Below are 15,668 nucleotides of genomic sequence, written 5' to 3' on the forward strand. Positions count from 1 at the left end.
CAGATTTTCTCTATATTTTTCAAATAAAATAACATACTCTAACAGATAGAAAACAGAAGCAGATATGAATCTGTAACAGTTTTTGATTAAGCCAGACATTAAAAAGATTTTCAGAAATGTAAAACAGTGCCATTCTTTTCACTAATTTTTTATGTGTTGTAGGATAGTCACTTTTCATAAAAATGTTATTTATGGTAATCTATAGTGGGTTTATTGTTATTTAAAATAAATATTTAATGTCTAATATTATAAATATCAGTAGATATAACCCAACTAAATAAAACCTTTTGGGCCCTCAGTAATTTTTTTTTTTTTAATTTATTTTTATTTTTTTTATTTTTTAATATATGAAATTTACTGTCAAATTGGTTTCCATGCAACACCCAGTGCTCATCCCAAAAGGTGCCCTCCTCAATACCCATCACCCACCCTGCCCTCCCTCCCACCCCCCATCAACCCTCAGTTTGTTCTCAGTTTTTAACAGTCTCTTATGCTTTGGCTCTCTCCCACTCTAACCTCTTTTTTTTTTTTTTTTTTTTTCCTTCCCCTCCCCCATGGGTTTCTGTTATGTTTCTCAGGATCCACATAAGAGTGAAACCATATGGTATCTGTCTTTCTCTGTATGGCTTATTTCACTTAGCATCACACTCTCCAGTTCCATCCATGTTGCTACAAAAGGCCATATTTCATTTTTTCTCATTGCCACGTAGTATTCCATTGTGTATATAAACCACAATTTCTTTATCCATTCATCAGTTGATGGACATTTAGGCTCTTTCCATAATTTGGCTATTGTTGAGAGTGCCGCTATAAACATTGGGGTACAGGTGCCCCTATGCATCAGTACTCCTGTATCCCTTGGATAAATTCCCAGCAGTGCTATTGCTGGGTCATAGGGTAGGTCTATTTTTAATTTTCTGAGGAACCTCCACACTGCTTTCCAGAGCGGCTGCACCAATTTGCATTCCCACCAACAGTGCAAGAGGGTTCCCGTTTCTCCACATCCTCTCCAGCATCTATAGTCTCCTGATTTCTTCATTTTGGCCACTCTGACTGGCGTGAGGTGATATCTGAGTGTGGTTTTGATTTGTATTTCCCTGATAAGGAGCGACGTTGAACATCTTTTCATGTGCCTGTTGGCCATCCGGATGTCTTCTTTAGAGAAGTGTCTCTTCATGTTTTCTGCCCATTTCTTCACTGGGTTATTTGTTTTTCGGGTGTGGAGTTTGATGAGCTCTTTATAGATTTTGGATACTAGCCCTTTGTCCGATGTGTCATTTGCAAATATCTTTTCCCATTCCGTTGGTTGCCTTTTAGTTTTGTTGGTTGTTTCCTTTGCTGTGCAGAAGCTTTTTATCTTCATAAGGTCCCAGTAATTCACTTTTGCTTTTAATTCCCTTGCCTTTGGGGATGTGCCGAGTAAGAGATTGCTACGGCTGAGGTCAGAGAGGTCTTTTCCTGCTTTCTCCTCTAAGGTTTTGATGGTTTCCTGTCTCACATTCAGGTCCTTTATCCATTTTGAGTTTATTTTTGTGAATGGTGTGAGAAAGTGGTCTAGTTTCAACCTTCTGCATGTTGCTGTCCAGTTCTCCCAGCACCATTTGTTAAAGAGACTGTCTTTTTTCCATTGGATGTTCTTTCCTGCTTTGTCAAAGATGAGTTGGCCATACGTTTGTGGGTCTAGTTCTGGGGTTTCTATTCTATTCCATTGGTCTATGTGTCTGTTTTTATGCCAATACCATGCTGACTTGATGATGACAGCTTTGTAGTAGAGGCTAAAGTCTGGGATTGTGATGCCTCCTGCTTTGGTCTTCTTCTTCAAAATTACTTTGGCTATTCGGGGCCTTTTGTGGTTCCATATGAATTTTAGGATTGCTTGTTCTAGTTTCGAGAAGAATGCTGGTGCAATTTTGATTGGGATTGCATTGAATGTGTAGATAGCTTTGGGTAGTATTGACATTTTGACAATATTTATTCTTCCAATCCATGAGCAGGGAATGTCTTTCCATTTCTTTATATCTTCTTCAATTACCTGCATAAGCTTTCTATAGTTTTCAGCATACAGATCTTTTACATCTTTGGTTAGATTTATTCCTAGGTATTTTATGCTTCTTGGTGCAATTGTGAATGGGATCAGTTTCTTCATTTGTCTTTCTGTTGCTTCATTGTTAGTGTATAAGAATGCAACTGATTTCTGCACATTGATTTTGTATCCTGCAACTTTGCTGAATTCATGTATCAGTTCTAGCAGACTTTTGGTGGAGTCTATCGGATTTTCCATGTATAATATCATGTCATCTGCAAAAAGCGAAAGCTTGACTTCATCTTTGCCAATTTTGATGCCTTTGATTTCCTTTTGTTGTCTGATTGCTGATGCTAGAACTTCCAGCACTATGTTAAACAAGAGCGGTGACAGTGGGCATCCCTGTCGTGTTCCTGATCTCAGGGAAAAAGCTCTCAGTTTTTCCCCGTTGAGGATGATGTTAGCTGTGGGCTTTTCATAAATGGCCTTTATGATCTTTAAGTATGTTCCTTCTATCCCGACTTTCTCAAGGGTTTTTATTAAGAAAGGGTGCTGGATTTTGTCAAAGGCCTTTTCTGCATCGATTGACAGGATCATATGGTTCTTCTCTTTTTTTTTGTTAATGTGATGTATCACGTTGATCGATTTGCGAATGTTGAACCAGCCCTGCATCCCAGGAATGAATCCCACTTGATCATGGTGAATAATTCTTTTTATATGCTGTTGAATTCGATTTGCTAGTATCTTATTAAGAATTTTTGCATCCATATTCATCAGGGATATTGGCCTGTAGTTCTCTTTTTTTACTGGGTCTCTGTCTGGTTTAGGAATCAAAGTAATACTGGCTTCATAGAATGAGTCTGGAAGTTTTCCTTCCCTTTCTATTTCTTGGAATAGCTTGAGAAGGATAGGTATTATCTCTGCTTTAAACGTCTGGTAGAACTCCCCTGGGAAGCCATCTGGTCCTGGACTCTTATTTGTTGGGAGATTTTTGATAACCGATTCAATTTCTTCGCTGGTTATGGGTCTGTTCAAGCTTTCTATTTCCTCCTGATTGAGTTTTGGAAGAGTGTGGGTGTTTAGAAATTTGTCCATTTCTTCCAGGTTGTCCAATTTGCTGGCATATAATTTTTCATAGTATTCCCTGATAATTGTTTGTATCTCTGAGGGATTGGTTGTAATCATTCCATTTTCATTCATGATTTTATCTATTTGGGTCATCTCCCTTTTCTTTTTGAGAAGCCTGGCTAGAGGTTTGTCAATTTTGTTTATTTTTTCAAAAAACCAACTCTTGGTTTCGTTGATCTGCTCTACAGTTTTTTTAGATTCTATATTGTTTATTTCTGCTCTGATCTTTATTATTTCTCTTCTTCTGCTGGGTTTAGGCTGCCTTTGCTGTTCTGCTTCTATTTCCTTTAGGTGTGCTGTTAGATTTTGTATTTGGGATTTTTCTTGTTTCTTGAGATAGGCCTGGATTGCAATGTATTTTCCTCTCAGGACTGCCTTCGCTGCATCCCAAAGCGTTTGGATTGTTGTATTTTCATTTTCGTTTGTTTCCATGTATATTTTAATTTCTTCTCTAATTGCCTGGTTGACCCACTCATTCGTTAGTAGGGTGTTCTTTAACCTCCATGATTTTGGAGGTTTTCCAGACTTTTTCCTGTGGTTGATTTCAAGCTTCATAGCATTGTGGTCTGAAAGTATGCATGGTATAATTTCAATTCTTGTAAACTTATGAAGGGCTGTTTTGTGACCCAGTATATGATCTATCTTGGAGAATGTTCCATGTGCACTCGAGAAGAAAGTATATTCTGTTGCTTTGGGATGCAGAGTTCTAAATATATCTGTCAAGTCCATCTGATCCAATGTATCATTCAGGGCCCTTGTTTCTTTATTGACTGTGTGTCTAGATGATCTATCCATTTCTGTAAGTGGGGTGTTAAAGTCCCCTGCATTGACCACATTCTTATCAATAAGGTTGCTTATGTTTATGAGTAATTGTTTTATATATCTGGGGGCTCGGGTATTTGGCGCATAGACATTTATAATAGTTAGCTCTTCCTGGTGGATAGACCCTGTGATTATTATATAATGCCCTTCTTCATCTCTTGTTACAGCCTTTAATTTAAAGTCTAGTTTGTCTGATATAAGTATGGCTACTCCAGCTTTCTTTTGGCTTCCAGGAGCATGATAGATAGTTCTCCATCCCCTCAATCTAAAGGTGTCCTCAGATCTAAAATGAGTCTCTTGTAGACAGCAAATAGATGGGTCTTGTTTTTTTATCCATTCTGATACCCTATGTCTTTTAGTTGGCGCATTTAATCCATTTACATTCAGTGTTATTATAGAAAGATATGGGTTTAGAGTCATTGTGATGTCTGTATGTTTTATGCTTGTAGTGATGTCTCTGGTACTTTGTCTCACAGGATCCCCCTTAGGATCTCTTGTAGGGCTGGTTTCGTGGTGACAAATTCCTTCAGTTTTTGTTTGTTTGGGAAGACCTTTATCTCTCCTTCTATTCTAAATGACAGATTTGCTGGATAAAGGATTCTCGGCTGCATATTTTTTCTGTTTAGCACACTGTAGATATCGTGCCAAGCCTTTCTGGCCTGCCAAGTTTCAAAGGAGAGATCAGTCACGAGTCTTATAGGTCTCCCTTTATATGTGAGGGCACGTTTATCCCTTGCTGCTTTCAGAATTTTCTCTTTATCCTTGTATTTTGCCAGTTTCACTATGATATGTCGTGCAGAAGATCGATTCAAGTTACGTCTGAAGGGAGTTCTCTGTGCCTCTTGGATTTCAATGCCTTTTTCCTTCCCCAGTTCAGGGAAGTTCTCAGCTATAATTTGTTCAAGTACCCCTTCAGCACCTTTCCCTCTCTCTTCCTCCTCTGGGATACCAATTATGCGTATATTATTTTTTTTTAGTGTATCACTTAGTTCTCTAATTTTCCCCTCATACTCCTGGATTTTTTTATCTCTCTTTCTTTCAGCTTCCTCTTTCTCCATAACTTTATCTTCTAGTTCACCTATTCTCTCCTCTGCTTCTTCAAGCCGGGCCATCGTGGATTCCATTTTGTTTTGCATTTTGTTTAAAGCGTTTTTCAACTCCTCGTGACTGTTCCTTAGTCCCTCGATCTTTGTGGCAAGAGATTCTCTGCTGTCCTGTATACTGTTTTCAAGCCCAGCGATTAATTTTATGACTATTATTCTAAATTCACTTTCTGTTATATTATTTAAATCCTTTTTGATCAGTTCATTAGCTGTTGTTATTTCCTGGAGATTCTTCTGAGGGGAATTCTTCCGTTTGGTCATTTTGGAGAGTCCCTTGCGTGGTGAGGACCTGCAGTGCACTTCCCCTGTGCTGTGGTGTATAACTGGAGTTAGTGGGCGGGGCCGCAGTCCGACCCGATGTCTGCCCCCAGCCCACCGCCGGGGCCACAGTCAGACTGGTGTGTGCCTTCTCTTCCCCTCTCCTAGGGGCGGGATTCACTGTGGGGTGGCGTGTCCCGTCTGGGCTACTTGCACACTGCCAGGCTTGTGTTGCTGGGGATCTGGCGTATTAGCTGGGGTGGGTAGGCAAGGTGCACGGGGGGTGGAGGGGCAGGGTTAGCTCGCTTCTCCTTAGGTGATCCACTTCAGGAGGAGCCCTGTGGCAGCGGGAGGGAGTCAGATCCGCTGCCGGAGGTTTGGCTCCGCAGAAGCACAGAGTTGGGTGTTTGCGCGGAGCGAGCAAGTTCCCTGGCAGGAACTGGTTCCCTTTGGGATTTTGGTGGGGGATGGGCGGGGGAGATGGCGCTGGCGCCTTTGTTCCCCGCCAAGCTGAGCTCTGCCGTCAGGGTGCTCAGCAGCTCTCCCTCCCTTTGTCCTCCAGCCTTCCCACTTTCCGAGCAGAGCTGTTAACTTATGACCTCCCAGACGCTAAGTCGCGCTTGCTGTCGGAACACAGTCCGTCCGGCCCCTCCGCTTTTGCCAGCCAGACTCGGGGGCTCTGCTTGGCCGGCGAGCCGCCCCTCCGCCCCGGCTCCCTCCCGCCAGTCCGTGGAGCGCGCACCGCCTCGCCGCCCTTCCTACCCTCTTCCGTGGGCCTCTAGTCTGCGCTTGACTCCGGAGACTCCCTTCTGCTAATCCTCTGGCGGTTTTCTGGGTTCTTTAGGCAGGTGTAGGTGGAATCTAAGTGATCGGCAGGACGCGCTGTGAGCCCCGCGTCCTCCTACGCCGCCATCTTCCGGACCTCAATCCCTCAGTAATTTTTAAATGTGTTAAAGGGGTCCTGAAACCAAGGAGTTAGAGTACTAAAACAAAAGGTTACCCAAAATGTAAAGGTTCTTTGCTATTAGTTGGAATTGAATTAACTCAGTGCTTTTTTCATGTATATCTATCATAAGCTATTTGGCACTGGCCTTAGAGAAATAATAAATTTTAATGAAAATGTTTGTTCTTTTGACAATAAGGGAAACTTCCAAAGCACCTATACATTTTCTTGCAGATGTCCAAGTTCAAAACCAGAACTGAATCCAAATACTTTTGTGAGGAATAATATATTTTTTCTGTATTTCATGTTACTATTAGGTAATCTGCAGATCTGTTAGCACTAAAATTGATATTTTGCGGTTTTATTTTTCATAAAAGTTATTTTAATTGTAATTTATGTAAAAATGAAAAGGAAGGCTGTAGATTTTTAAATCTATGGCTAAGTAAATTCAACTCCCACTTATATTTTGAAGAGGTTATATATCATAAAAAAATAAGAATATCTTTGGGCAAATGTTTCTGTCCCCTGAGTTGTTAATGACTTGAGATAATTATTATCTGAAATAATAACTCATAGTGATATCAGCTCTGGACCGGTAGTTTAAAAAACTTAGATTGAAGCAAGAGACTTGAATGCTGATTCAACCTTGCTCCTTAGCATTGTCAAAACCTCTTTGAGCCTCATTTTCTTAATTTCTAAAGTGAGAGATTTTACCCAGACCACTGACTCTATCTTGGATCCTAAGGTTATGCAGGTTATTTCTGGGATTTCAAAAGTTGGAAAGCTACTTGAAATGTATTAGTTGGATCACATTAACTCAGTATACTTTCCATAAGTTGTCAACTCAGTATACTTTCCATAAGTTGTTGGCTTTTGCAGGATAGAAAACTGGAAAAAGAAACTTTGTTATTTAATTCAGTTTGATAAAAAATCTTTCTGACTTGGACCCAGGAAGAAGAAAGAAAAACAAAAGGAAGGGTTGTACATTAGTGTTATAAAAGTTAGAAACTAGAGCTTTTTCTAGCTGAGAATATTTATTTCTCTGCGCATAGTTTTAAAATCAAAACACCTCAGTTGGTGTTTCCCAATCTTGTAAGTTCTTAAAAGGAGAGATTGTGCCAGTTGGTCTGTGTGGGTCCTACAGATGAAATATTGTAAAAAACTCTCCAAGTGATTCTAATGTGCAAAGTTAAGAATGTCATATATTCTGGAATGAATTGAGACCCCTCTATTTAAGGGAATTTACTCTGAAGTTAGGAAGCCACTGCTTTTAATAAATTATAATTACAGTTTTTCATTTTTTGGTGTGTGTGTATATGTGTGTGCGTGCACGCACACACACTCACATGCTTTTTCATGGAATATCTTTATACCTCAATATCTCTTTGAGATCTCTTGCAGATGGCAGGGATATATTATTATCACTTATAATAAAGTTAGTGTGATACAGCCTAACGGTATAGCCTTGGAAATAAGGCGTCGATTCTAATTACAGCTACATCAACAAGCAGCTGTATTGGGAAGCCTTATGTAACCACATCTAAACTTAGTTTACCTATTTATAAAATAGGGTATAACATTAGGTTTTTATTAGTAATGTGACAACTACTTGATTTAATACATACATGTGTCATGAAGTACAAGTACATTTAAAACACAATTGTAGCCATTATTTCAGTTTGATAGGTGAATAACTTGAAGCTCAGAAGTGACTTGCCCAAGGTTACATAGTTAAATGTGCCAGTCTTCTGAATCTCAGTCTAGTGTCTGTTCCACCCTTACTATTCCATTTGATATCTTTTTGAACTGTTTTTTAAGACATTAAAAATTCCCTGTTGGAGAATTATTTTAACCAATTATTATTGAATACTATGTGCCTGCTCTCTGAAATTGTTGAGCTTAATTAACCAGTTGTTTTCCTAATAAAGTATTAACAGTGTTAACTTTGTATTTCTGTTAAAGAACTATTTTGTTAAATACATGTGAATATTTTCTATTTTTTAAGTGCAAATTTGGAGAAAATATTTATTATGAAATAAGATTGTGCTTTTTTACAGTAAAGTCATGACATTACTGATTTTTTATATTACATTGTTAAGGCCCAAATAAAGATAATTTACCTGTTATTTCTCAAATTTTAGAAGTGGTTTGAGTTACTTACACACTTGTTTCCATAGCTTCCAAGAGCAGAGCAGCTGGTCCAGATTATTCCTATAAACAGTTTCCATTTTAAATAAACCCTGTTTGCCTGGCTTTCTTATTTGTTTACCCTGTTGATCAGGTAGCTTTCATATTTATCCTATGAAATGGAAGATTACCTGGTCTAGCATGGCTTTCTGTGGAATGGTAGGAAGAGTGAGGCGGGGCAGGGTGTGGGTGGGGGGACACCCATTCTTTCTTTTCCTGACCCTTGCCTTATAAATTTTTCCAATTAGGATGATTACAAAACTCAAACCATGTGATATATTCATCCCTAATCCTGATGCACAGCACTGCAGATTGACTTCTAATTTGTTTGCCCTAATATTTTGTCTTGGGGTGGGGGGTTTATAGAGATACAGAAGCTTTTAAACTTATGTCAGTATGTTTTCATATTTGTTTTCCTTTTACCCAAAGATTTTGATAAGTTTTACTGTTTGCTCTTTGATAGGAATACTGCATTTTTAGTAGCCCTCTAAAGTGTATCAATCCTATTGATTTAAAATGAGTATATGTTTCCTTGATCTTGAAAAAATCAGACTAAAATTTGCCCGGTTTTAATTCGGTAGTTAGGAACAAATCAGCTGTAAGTAATAGCTTCCTTTTAGTTTTACTAGATGATAATTTTGACAGTAATAATTACCTTTGTGTTTTATAACTTATTAATTACTAATTGAGTCATCAAAAGCTATTCTTACAATATTGACATACAGTTAAGTTTACCTTTAGAAAAGTTTATGAAAGAAAATAATTGTAACTATGTTGAATAAATGTAATATTCTTCCTTTGAAATATTTTAACAGGGTTATATAACAAACTCATCACGAGTTGTGTCTAATAATTCTTCGGAGTTACTATTTGATTTGACCCAGGATACAGGAACATCACATTACCAAGGGGGACCGACGCTTTCTATACCAGGTTGGTTTTAGCACTTTTAAACAAAATTATAAGAAGAAACTTGATGAATATGCATATGTAATTGACTTTCTTGTAAGGTAGTATAGTGCTAATAGTTCATGAATACCTTTCTTGGGTGACTTTTTTTCCCCCTTGGATGGTTTTAAGTAAAATTTTATTTATTAATAAGACATTTTATTTTTATTTGTTTTTTTACTTATTAATAAGACATTTTATTAATAAGACATTGGCTAATGTTCTTACTTGGCACTAAAAATGGGCTGAAAAATCATAAAATAATTTCTGTAAGTTATAGAAGTCTTCTGACACCATAAATACTCTGTTAAAAGAAGTATTAATTTCCATGACTAGTGTGAAAAAAGTATATGGTTACAATTGATTTCCTAATTAGATTAGCGTCTTTCTATTCAGTAAAGCCTTTAGATACTGTAGTTACATATGATTATAGAATGCTATTATAAAGTGGTACAATAAATTTGTATATAGCCAGTACTCAGTATATGCCCATTGGAGGAATATGAAATTTCTGTTTAGTAGAATTAAAGTTCTTAGATTGTATACTGAAACATAGTTCTTCATTAACCTAAAATAAATTAGTAATCTATGAAAGAATTTCATCTAATTGAAAATTCCCTGTAATGAAGGCAATTATGCTTTGTATCTTAGCAGTTTTGGTATATTTCAGATATTTGACTAAATAGAGACAAGTAAGATTTGAGGGGAAGTTTTAGATTATTTACTAAAAAATCAGTGTGGAGAATCTACTAAACCCTCTTAACCATTGTTTTTTTGTTTTTTTGTTTTTAAAGCAAGACAGAAATACAAGCACACTTACTTTAAAAAAAATTTTTTTAATGATTATTTATTTTTGAGACAGAGCATGAGCGGGGGAGGGGCAGAGAGAGAGGGAGACACAGAATCCGAAGCAAGCTCCAGGCTCTCAGCTGTTAGCACAGAGCCTGATGTGTGGCTAGAACTTATCAACCACGAGATCATGACTTGAGCCGAAGTTGGATGCTTAACTGACTGAGCCACCCAGGCACTCCTCTCCTCCAATTTTTTTATTGTAATATTAGTGCCTAAAATGTTTTTCCATTTAGATAATATTGAGTTCATATTCACTTCTTGGTGTGTCACTTACATGCTTTATAAAAATATAGTCAGTAACATAGGTAAGAACCAAAAGAAAGAAGAAAAATTGTTGTCTTAAGTCTGGTTTTCTAAAACACAGAAACTTTATTAATAGAAAAAGTGAATTTTTGAAACTTCTTGGGAGTAAGGGCAATGACTCCTGCTCAACCTGTAAGTTTTCTGTTGCAGAGAGAGTTTAGCCTGAACAGTAAGTAGGATGAGGAAGAAGATGTAGATTTCAACTGCCGTTCTTAAGATTTTTGTAGTCTTTATCAAGTCTTTATACTTCAGTTTTCTCATATTATTAAAATGGAGATTTAATTTTTCTTTTTTAATGCATTTATTTTCCAGGCCTGGAGTCAGCCATCAGGAGATATAATTTTAATTCTCACTCTACTTTAGTCAGGGATTTTTCAGGCACAAATAAAATAAATAAAATGAAAGTGCATTATGAACTTTATAAAAAAATTTTTTTTAATGTTTATTTACTTTTGAGAGAGGCACACACACAGCATTGAGTACGGAAGGGGCAGAAAGAGGAAGACACAGAATCTGAAGCAGGCTGTAGGCTCTGAGCTGTCAGCACAGAGCCCAATGTGGGGCTCAAACTCATGAACTGTGAGATCATGACCTGAGCCGAAGTTGGATGCCTAACCACCTGAGCCACCCACATGCCCCAAACTTTAAAGGATTTGACACCAGTTGGTGTGAATGATAATATGTGTTTTATGTTCAGTAGTATGATTGACTACTCTGCAGTGATCATGGATATTTGGAGAAGATTGGATTTGAGCTTGTTCTTGAAAGGATTTTTACTGGCAGAGAGAGAACTGTTCAGAATAGGAAACAACACAAGCCAAAGACAACAGGGATAAATAAGTTGAAGGGTCAGAATTTAAAACTCCTAAATGCAGAGTGATTTTATTATATTAAAAATTTCTTATAGTAAAACAGTCTGTTTTTACTCTCCAGCCTGTTATGTAAGCAGATGCATAATTAAAATATCAGCATTCATTGGCTTTTCAAGTAACCTAACCATTTCACAAGAATGCTATTGTGATTGCACAAATCTTTTCCAGGTACCCATATTATAGCCATAATGATGTGCCTTGAAGATGGGAAGAAAATCATTTTTATGTTATTTCACAGGATGAACAGAGGAGCCAACTAATATAATATTCTTTATTTTTCTGGCATGTTTCCCCATATTAAAAAGCTGATAGGTGAATCTATTAGAATAATTTTTTTCCTCTAAAGTAAGATACAGAATAATTTCATTAGTAATGATAACAGCTACCATTCATTATTGAATGCTTTCTATGTGCCATATATTGTATGGGTACTTTTTAAAAGTAAGTTAAGATACAAAATATTTTTTTAGTAATGATAATAGTTGTCATTTATTATTGAATGCTTTCAGTGTGTCAGATATTGTGTTGGGTGCTTTAAATATATTATCTTATTTGATCTTAAAACAGCTCTGTAAAATAAGGCATTATAGCTCTTATTTTACAAAAGAGGATACTGAGGCTAAGAGAAGTTAATTGAATAAACCAAGAATACATAGCTAGTCAGTGACAGAGCCTCGATTTGAACTTATACTTTCTGACTTAAAACCCTGGAGTATTTCTAATATATTTACTTTACTGCTCCTACTTACAGTGTACAGTTGAGAGAATGAAAATATGGTGTGCAGTTTTAGAATGCTTATTACCATGTACAGTTGAATGTTATTTTCAAAAACAGCTTTTGCCTGGCCTGATTATATAGCCTAAATATCCCCATTTCTCTTGCTAATGCTCTGAATAAGGCTTTCAGGTGATGGTTTTCAAACTGTTTTTAGGAGTAAAATTCCTATGCAAAAAAAATTTTATTCAGAAACCTAATAAATAAAATATACAAGAATTTCTCTGTTAGACATACCCTCTATATTCCCTAAAATGAGCCTTTTAGGCTCTGGGAACATAATTTGAAAACCTTTATGCTAACACTCCTTCCATTATGAGTCCTTTCATATTTTACCCTTGATCTTAGCCAAAAGGCCAACAAGCCATGGGCCCTTTCATATGAATGAGTGAAGTATTATCGTTTAAGATTAGTTTTTCTACTTTGTACTTAGGAATTTTCCTCAAGTTTTTTTTTTTTTTTCTTTTAAGTGTATTTATTTATTTTGAGAGGTGGGGGTGGTGCACAGAGAGAGAGAATCCCAAGCAGGCTCTACACTGTCAGCGCAGAGCTCCCATGTGGGGCTCCAACCCATGAACCAAGATCATGATCTGAGGGAAATCAAATCAGACACTTAACCAACTGAGCCACCCAGGCACTCCTCTTTTTTTTTCCTTTATGTTCATTTGTTTTGTTTCTTAAATTCCACATATGAGTGAAATCATAGCGTATTTGTCTTTTTCTGACTGACTTATTTTGCTTAGCAGAATACTCTCGCTCCATTTATGCTGTTGTAAATGGCAAGATTTCATTTTTTTATTCTTTTTTTTTTAATGTCTATTTATTTATTAGAGAGAGAGAGAGGGAGAGTGCATTAGCAGGGGAAGGGCAGAGAGAGAGGGAGACAGAGAATCCCAGTCAGGCTCTGGGCTGATGTGGGGCTCGATCTCATGACCCGGGAGATCATGACCTAAACTAAAATCAAGTCAGATGCTTAATGGACTGAGCCACCCAGGTGCCCAAAGATTTTATTCTTTTTTAATATCTGAGTAGTATTATATTACACACACACACACACACACACACACACACACACCACATCTTCTTTATCCATTTATCAGTCTATGGACATTTGGGTTCCTCCAGATTTGGGCTATTGTTGATAATGATGCTATAAACATTAGCATGCATGCATCCCTTCAAATCAGTATTTTTGTATCCATTGGGTAAATACCTACTAGTACAATTGCTGGATGGTAGTGTAGTTATTTTTAACTTTTTGAGGAACCTTCATACTGTTTTCTGCAGTGGCTGCACCAGTTTGCATTACCACCAACAGTGTATAAGGGTTCCTTTTTCACTGCATCCTTGCCAACACCTGTTGTTTCCTCTGTTAATTTTAGCCATTCTGACTGGTGTGAGATGATATCTCATTGTATTTTTGATTTGTGTTTCCCTGATGATGAGTGATATTAATAAGCATCTTTTCATGTGTCTGTTGGCCATCTGTATGTCTTCTTTGGACAAATGACTATTCATGTCTTCTGCCCATTTTTTAGTGGGATGATTTGTTTTTGGATGTTGAGTTTGAGAAGTTCTTTATAGATTTTATATACTAATTCTTTATCAGATATGTCATCTGCAAACATCATCTCCCATTTCATAGGTTGCCTTTTAGTTTTGTTGATTGTTTCCTTTGCTGTGCAGAAGCTTTTTATTTTGATGATATCCCAATAATTTATTTTTGCTTTTGTTTCCCTGACCTCAGGAGACCTATCTAGAAAGAAGTTACTATGGCCAGAGTCAAAGAGGTTACTGCCTGTGTTCTCCTCTAGGATTTTGATGGTTTCCTATCTCACATTTAGGTCTTTTATCCAGTCTGAATTTATTTTTGTGTATGGTGTAAGAAAGTGGTCCAGTTTCATTCTTTTGTGTGTTGCTGTCCAGTTTTCCCAGCACCATTTGTTGAAGAGACTCTCTTTTTCCTATTAGATATTCTTCCCTGCTTTGTCAAAGGTTAATTGACCGTATAATTGTGGGTTTATTTCTGGGTTTTCTGTTCTGTTTCATTGATCTGTGTGTCTCTTTTTGTGCCACTACTATGCTGTTTTGATCGCTACAACTTTGTATTATAACTTGAAGTTTGGAATTGTGATGCTTGTAGCTTTGCTTTTCTTTTTCAAGATTGCTTTGGCTATTTAAGGTCTTTTGTGGTTCCATACAAATTTTAGGATTGTTTGTTCTAGCTCTGAAAAATGTTGTTGGTACTTTGATAGGGATTGCATTGAATGTGTAGATTGCTTTGGGTAATATACACATTTTAACAGTATTTGTTGTTCCAATACATGAACATGGAATTTTTTTTTATTTCTTGGTGTTATCTTCCGTTTCTTTCATCAATGTTTTGTAATTTTCAGCATATAGATCTTTTACCTCTTTGGTTAGGTTTATTCTTAGGTATCTTATTGTTTTTGGTGCAGTTATAAATGGAGTTGATTTCTCGATTTCTCCTTCTGCTGCTTCATTACTGGTGTATAGGAATGCAACAGTTTTCTCTACATTCATTTTTTATTGAATTTGTGTATCAGTTCTAGCAGTTTTTTGGTGGAGTCTTTTGTGTTTTCTGTACACAGTATCATGTCATCTACAAATAGTGAAAGTTTGACTTCTTCCTTGCTAATTTGGACTTCCATTATTTCTTTGTGTTTTCTGATTGCTGTGCTTAGAACTTCCATTACTATGTTAAATGAAAGTGGTGAGAGTGGGCATCCTTGTCTTACTCCTGACTGTAGAGGAAAAGCTCTCCGTTTTTCCCCGTTGAGGATGATGCTAGCTGTGGGATTTTTGTATGTGACCTTTACTATGTTAAAGTATGTTTCTTCTAAACTGACTTTGTTGAGGTTTTTATCCTGAATGAATATTGTACTTTGTGAAATGTTTTCTCTGCAGCTATTGAGAGGATCATATGGTTCTTTTCTTTTATTAATGTGGTGTATCACATTGGTTTACAAATATTGAACCACGCTTGCATCCCAGGAATACGTCCCACTTGATTGTTGTGAATGATTCTTTTAATGTACTGTTGGATTTGATTTGCTAGTACTTTATTGAGAATTTTTGCATCCATGTTCATCAGGGATATTAGTCTGTGGTTCTCTTTTGTCGTGCAGTCTTTGTCTGGTTTTGCTATCAGGGTAATGCTGGCATCATAGAATAAATTTGGAAGTTTTCCTTTTGTTTCTGTTTTTTGGAATAATTTGAGAAGAATAGGTATTAACTCTTCTTTATATGTTTGGTAAAATTCCCCTGTGAAGGCATCTGGCCCTGGACTTTGTTGGGAAATTTTTGATTGCTGATTCAATTTCTTTGCTAGTTATTGGTCTGTTTAAGTTTTCTATTTCTTCTTCTGTTTTGGTAGTTTATATGTTTCTAGGAATTTATCCATTTCTTCCATGTTGTTTTTTGGCATATAGTT

General features: G+C 36.8%; 1 protein-coding gene across 11 annotated transcripts in view; it reads left to right on the forward strand.

Moving 5' to 3' along the window:
- The window catches only part of ZNF280D (zinc finger protein 280D), a 244,600-nt gene that overhangs the window by 117,835 nt on the left and 111,097 nt on the right, over window positions 1-15,668 (forward strand). For all 11 annotated transcript variants that reach the window (XR_013556301.2, XR_013556307.2, XR_013556299.2 and 8 more), the window contains one exon: window positions 9,280-9,397. Coding sequence is in view for 5 of the 11 variants with exons in the window: in XM_060618430.3 (XP_060474413.2) it covers window positions 9,280-9,397 (118 nt within the window). In the remaining 6 variants the exon portion in view is untranslated. The remainder of the gene's footprint in view (window positions 1-9,279; window positions 9,398-15,668) is intronic.

This window comes from Panthera onca, chromosome B3 (assembly GCF_046562875.1).
Source record: "Panthera onca isolate mPanOnc1 chromosome B3, mPanOnc1 haplotype 2, whole genome shotgun sequence".
In the NCBI taxonomy this organism is placed as follows: domain Eukaryota; kingdom Metazoa; phylum Chordata; class Mammalia; order Carnivora; family Felidae; genus Panthera; species Panthera onca.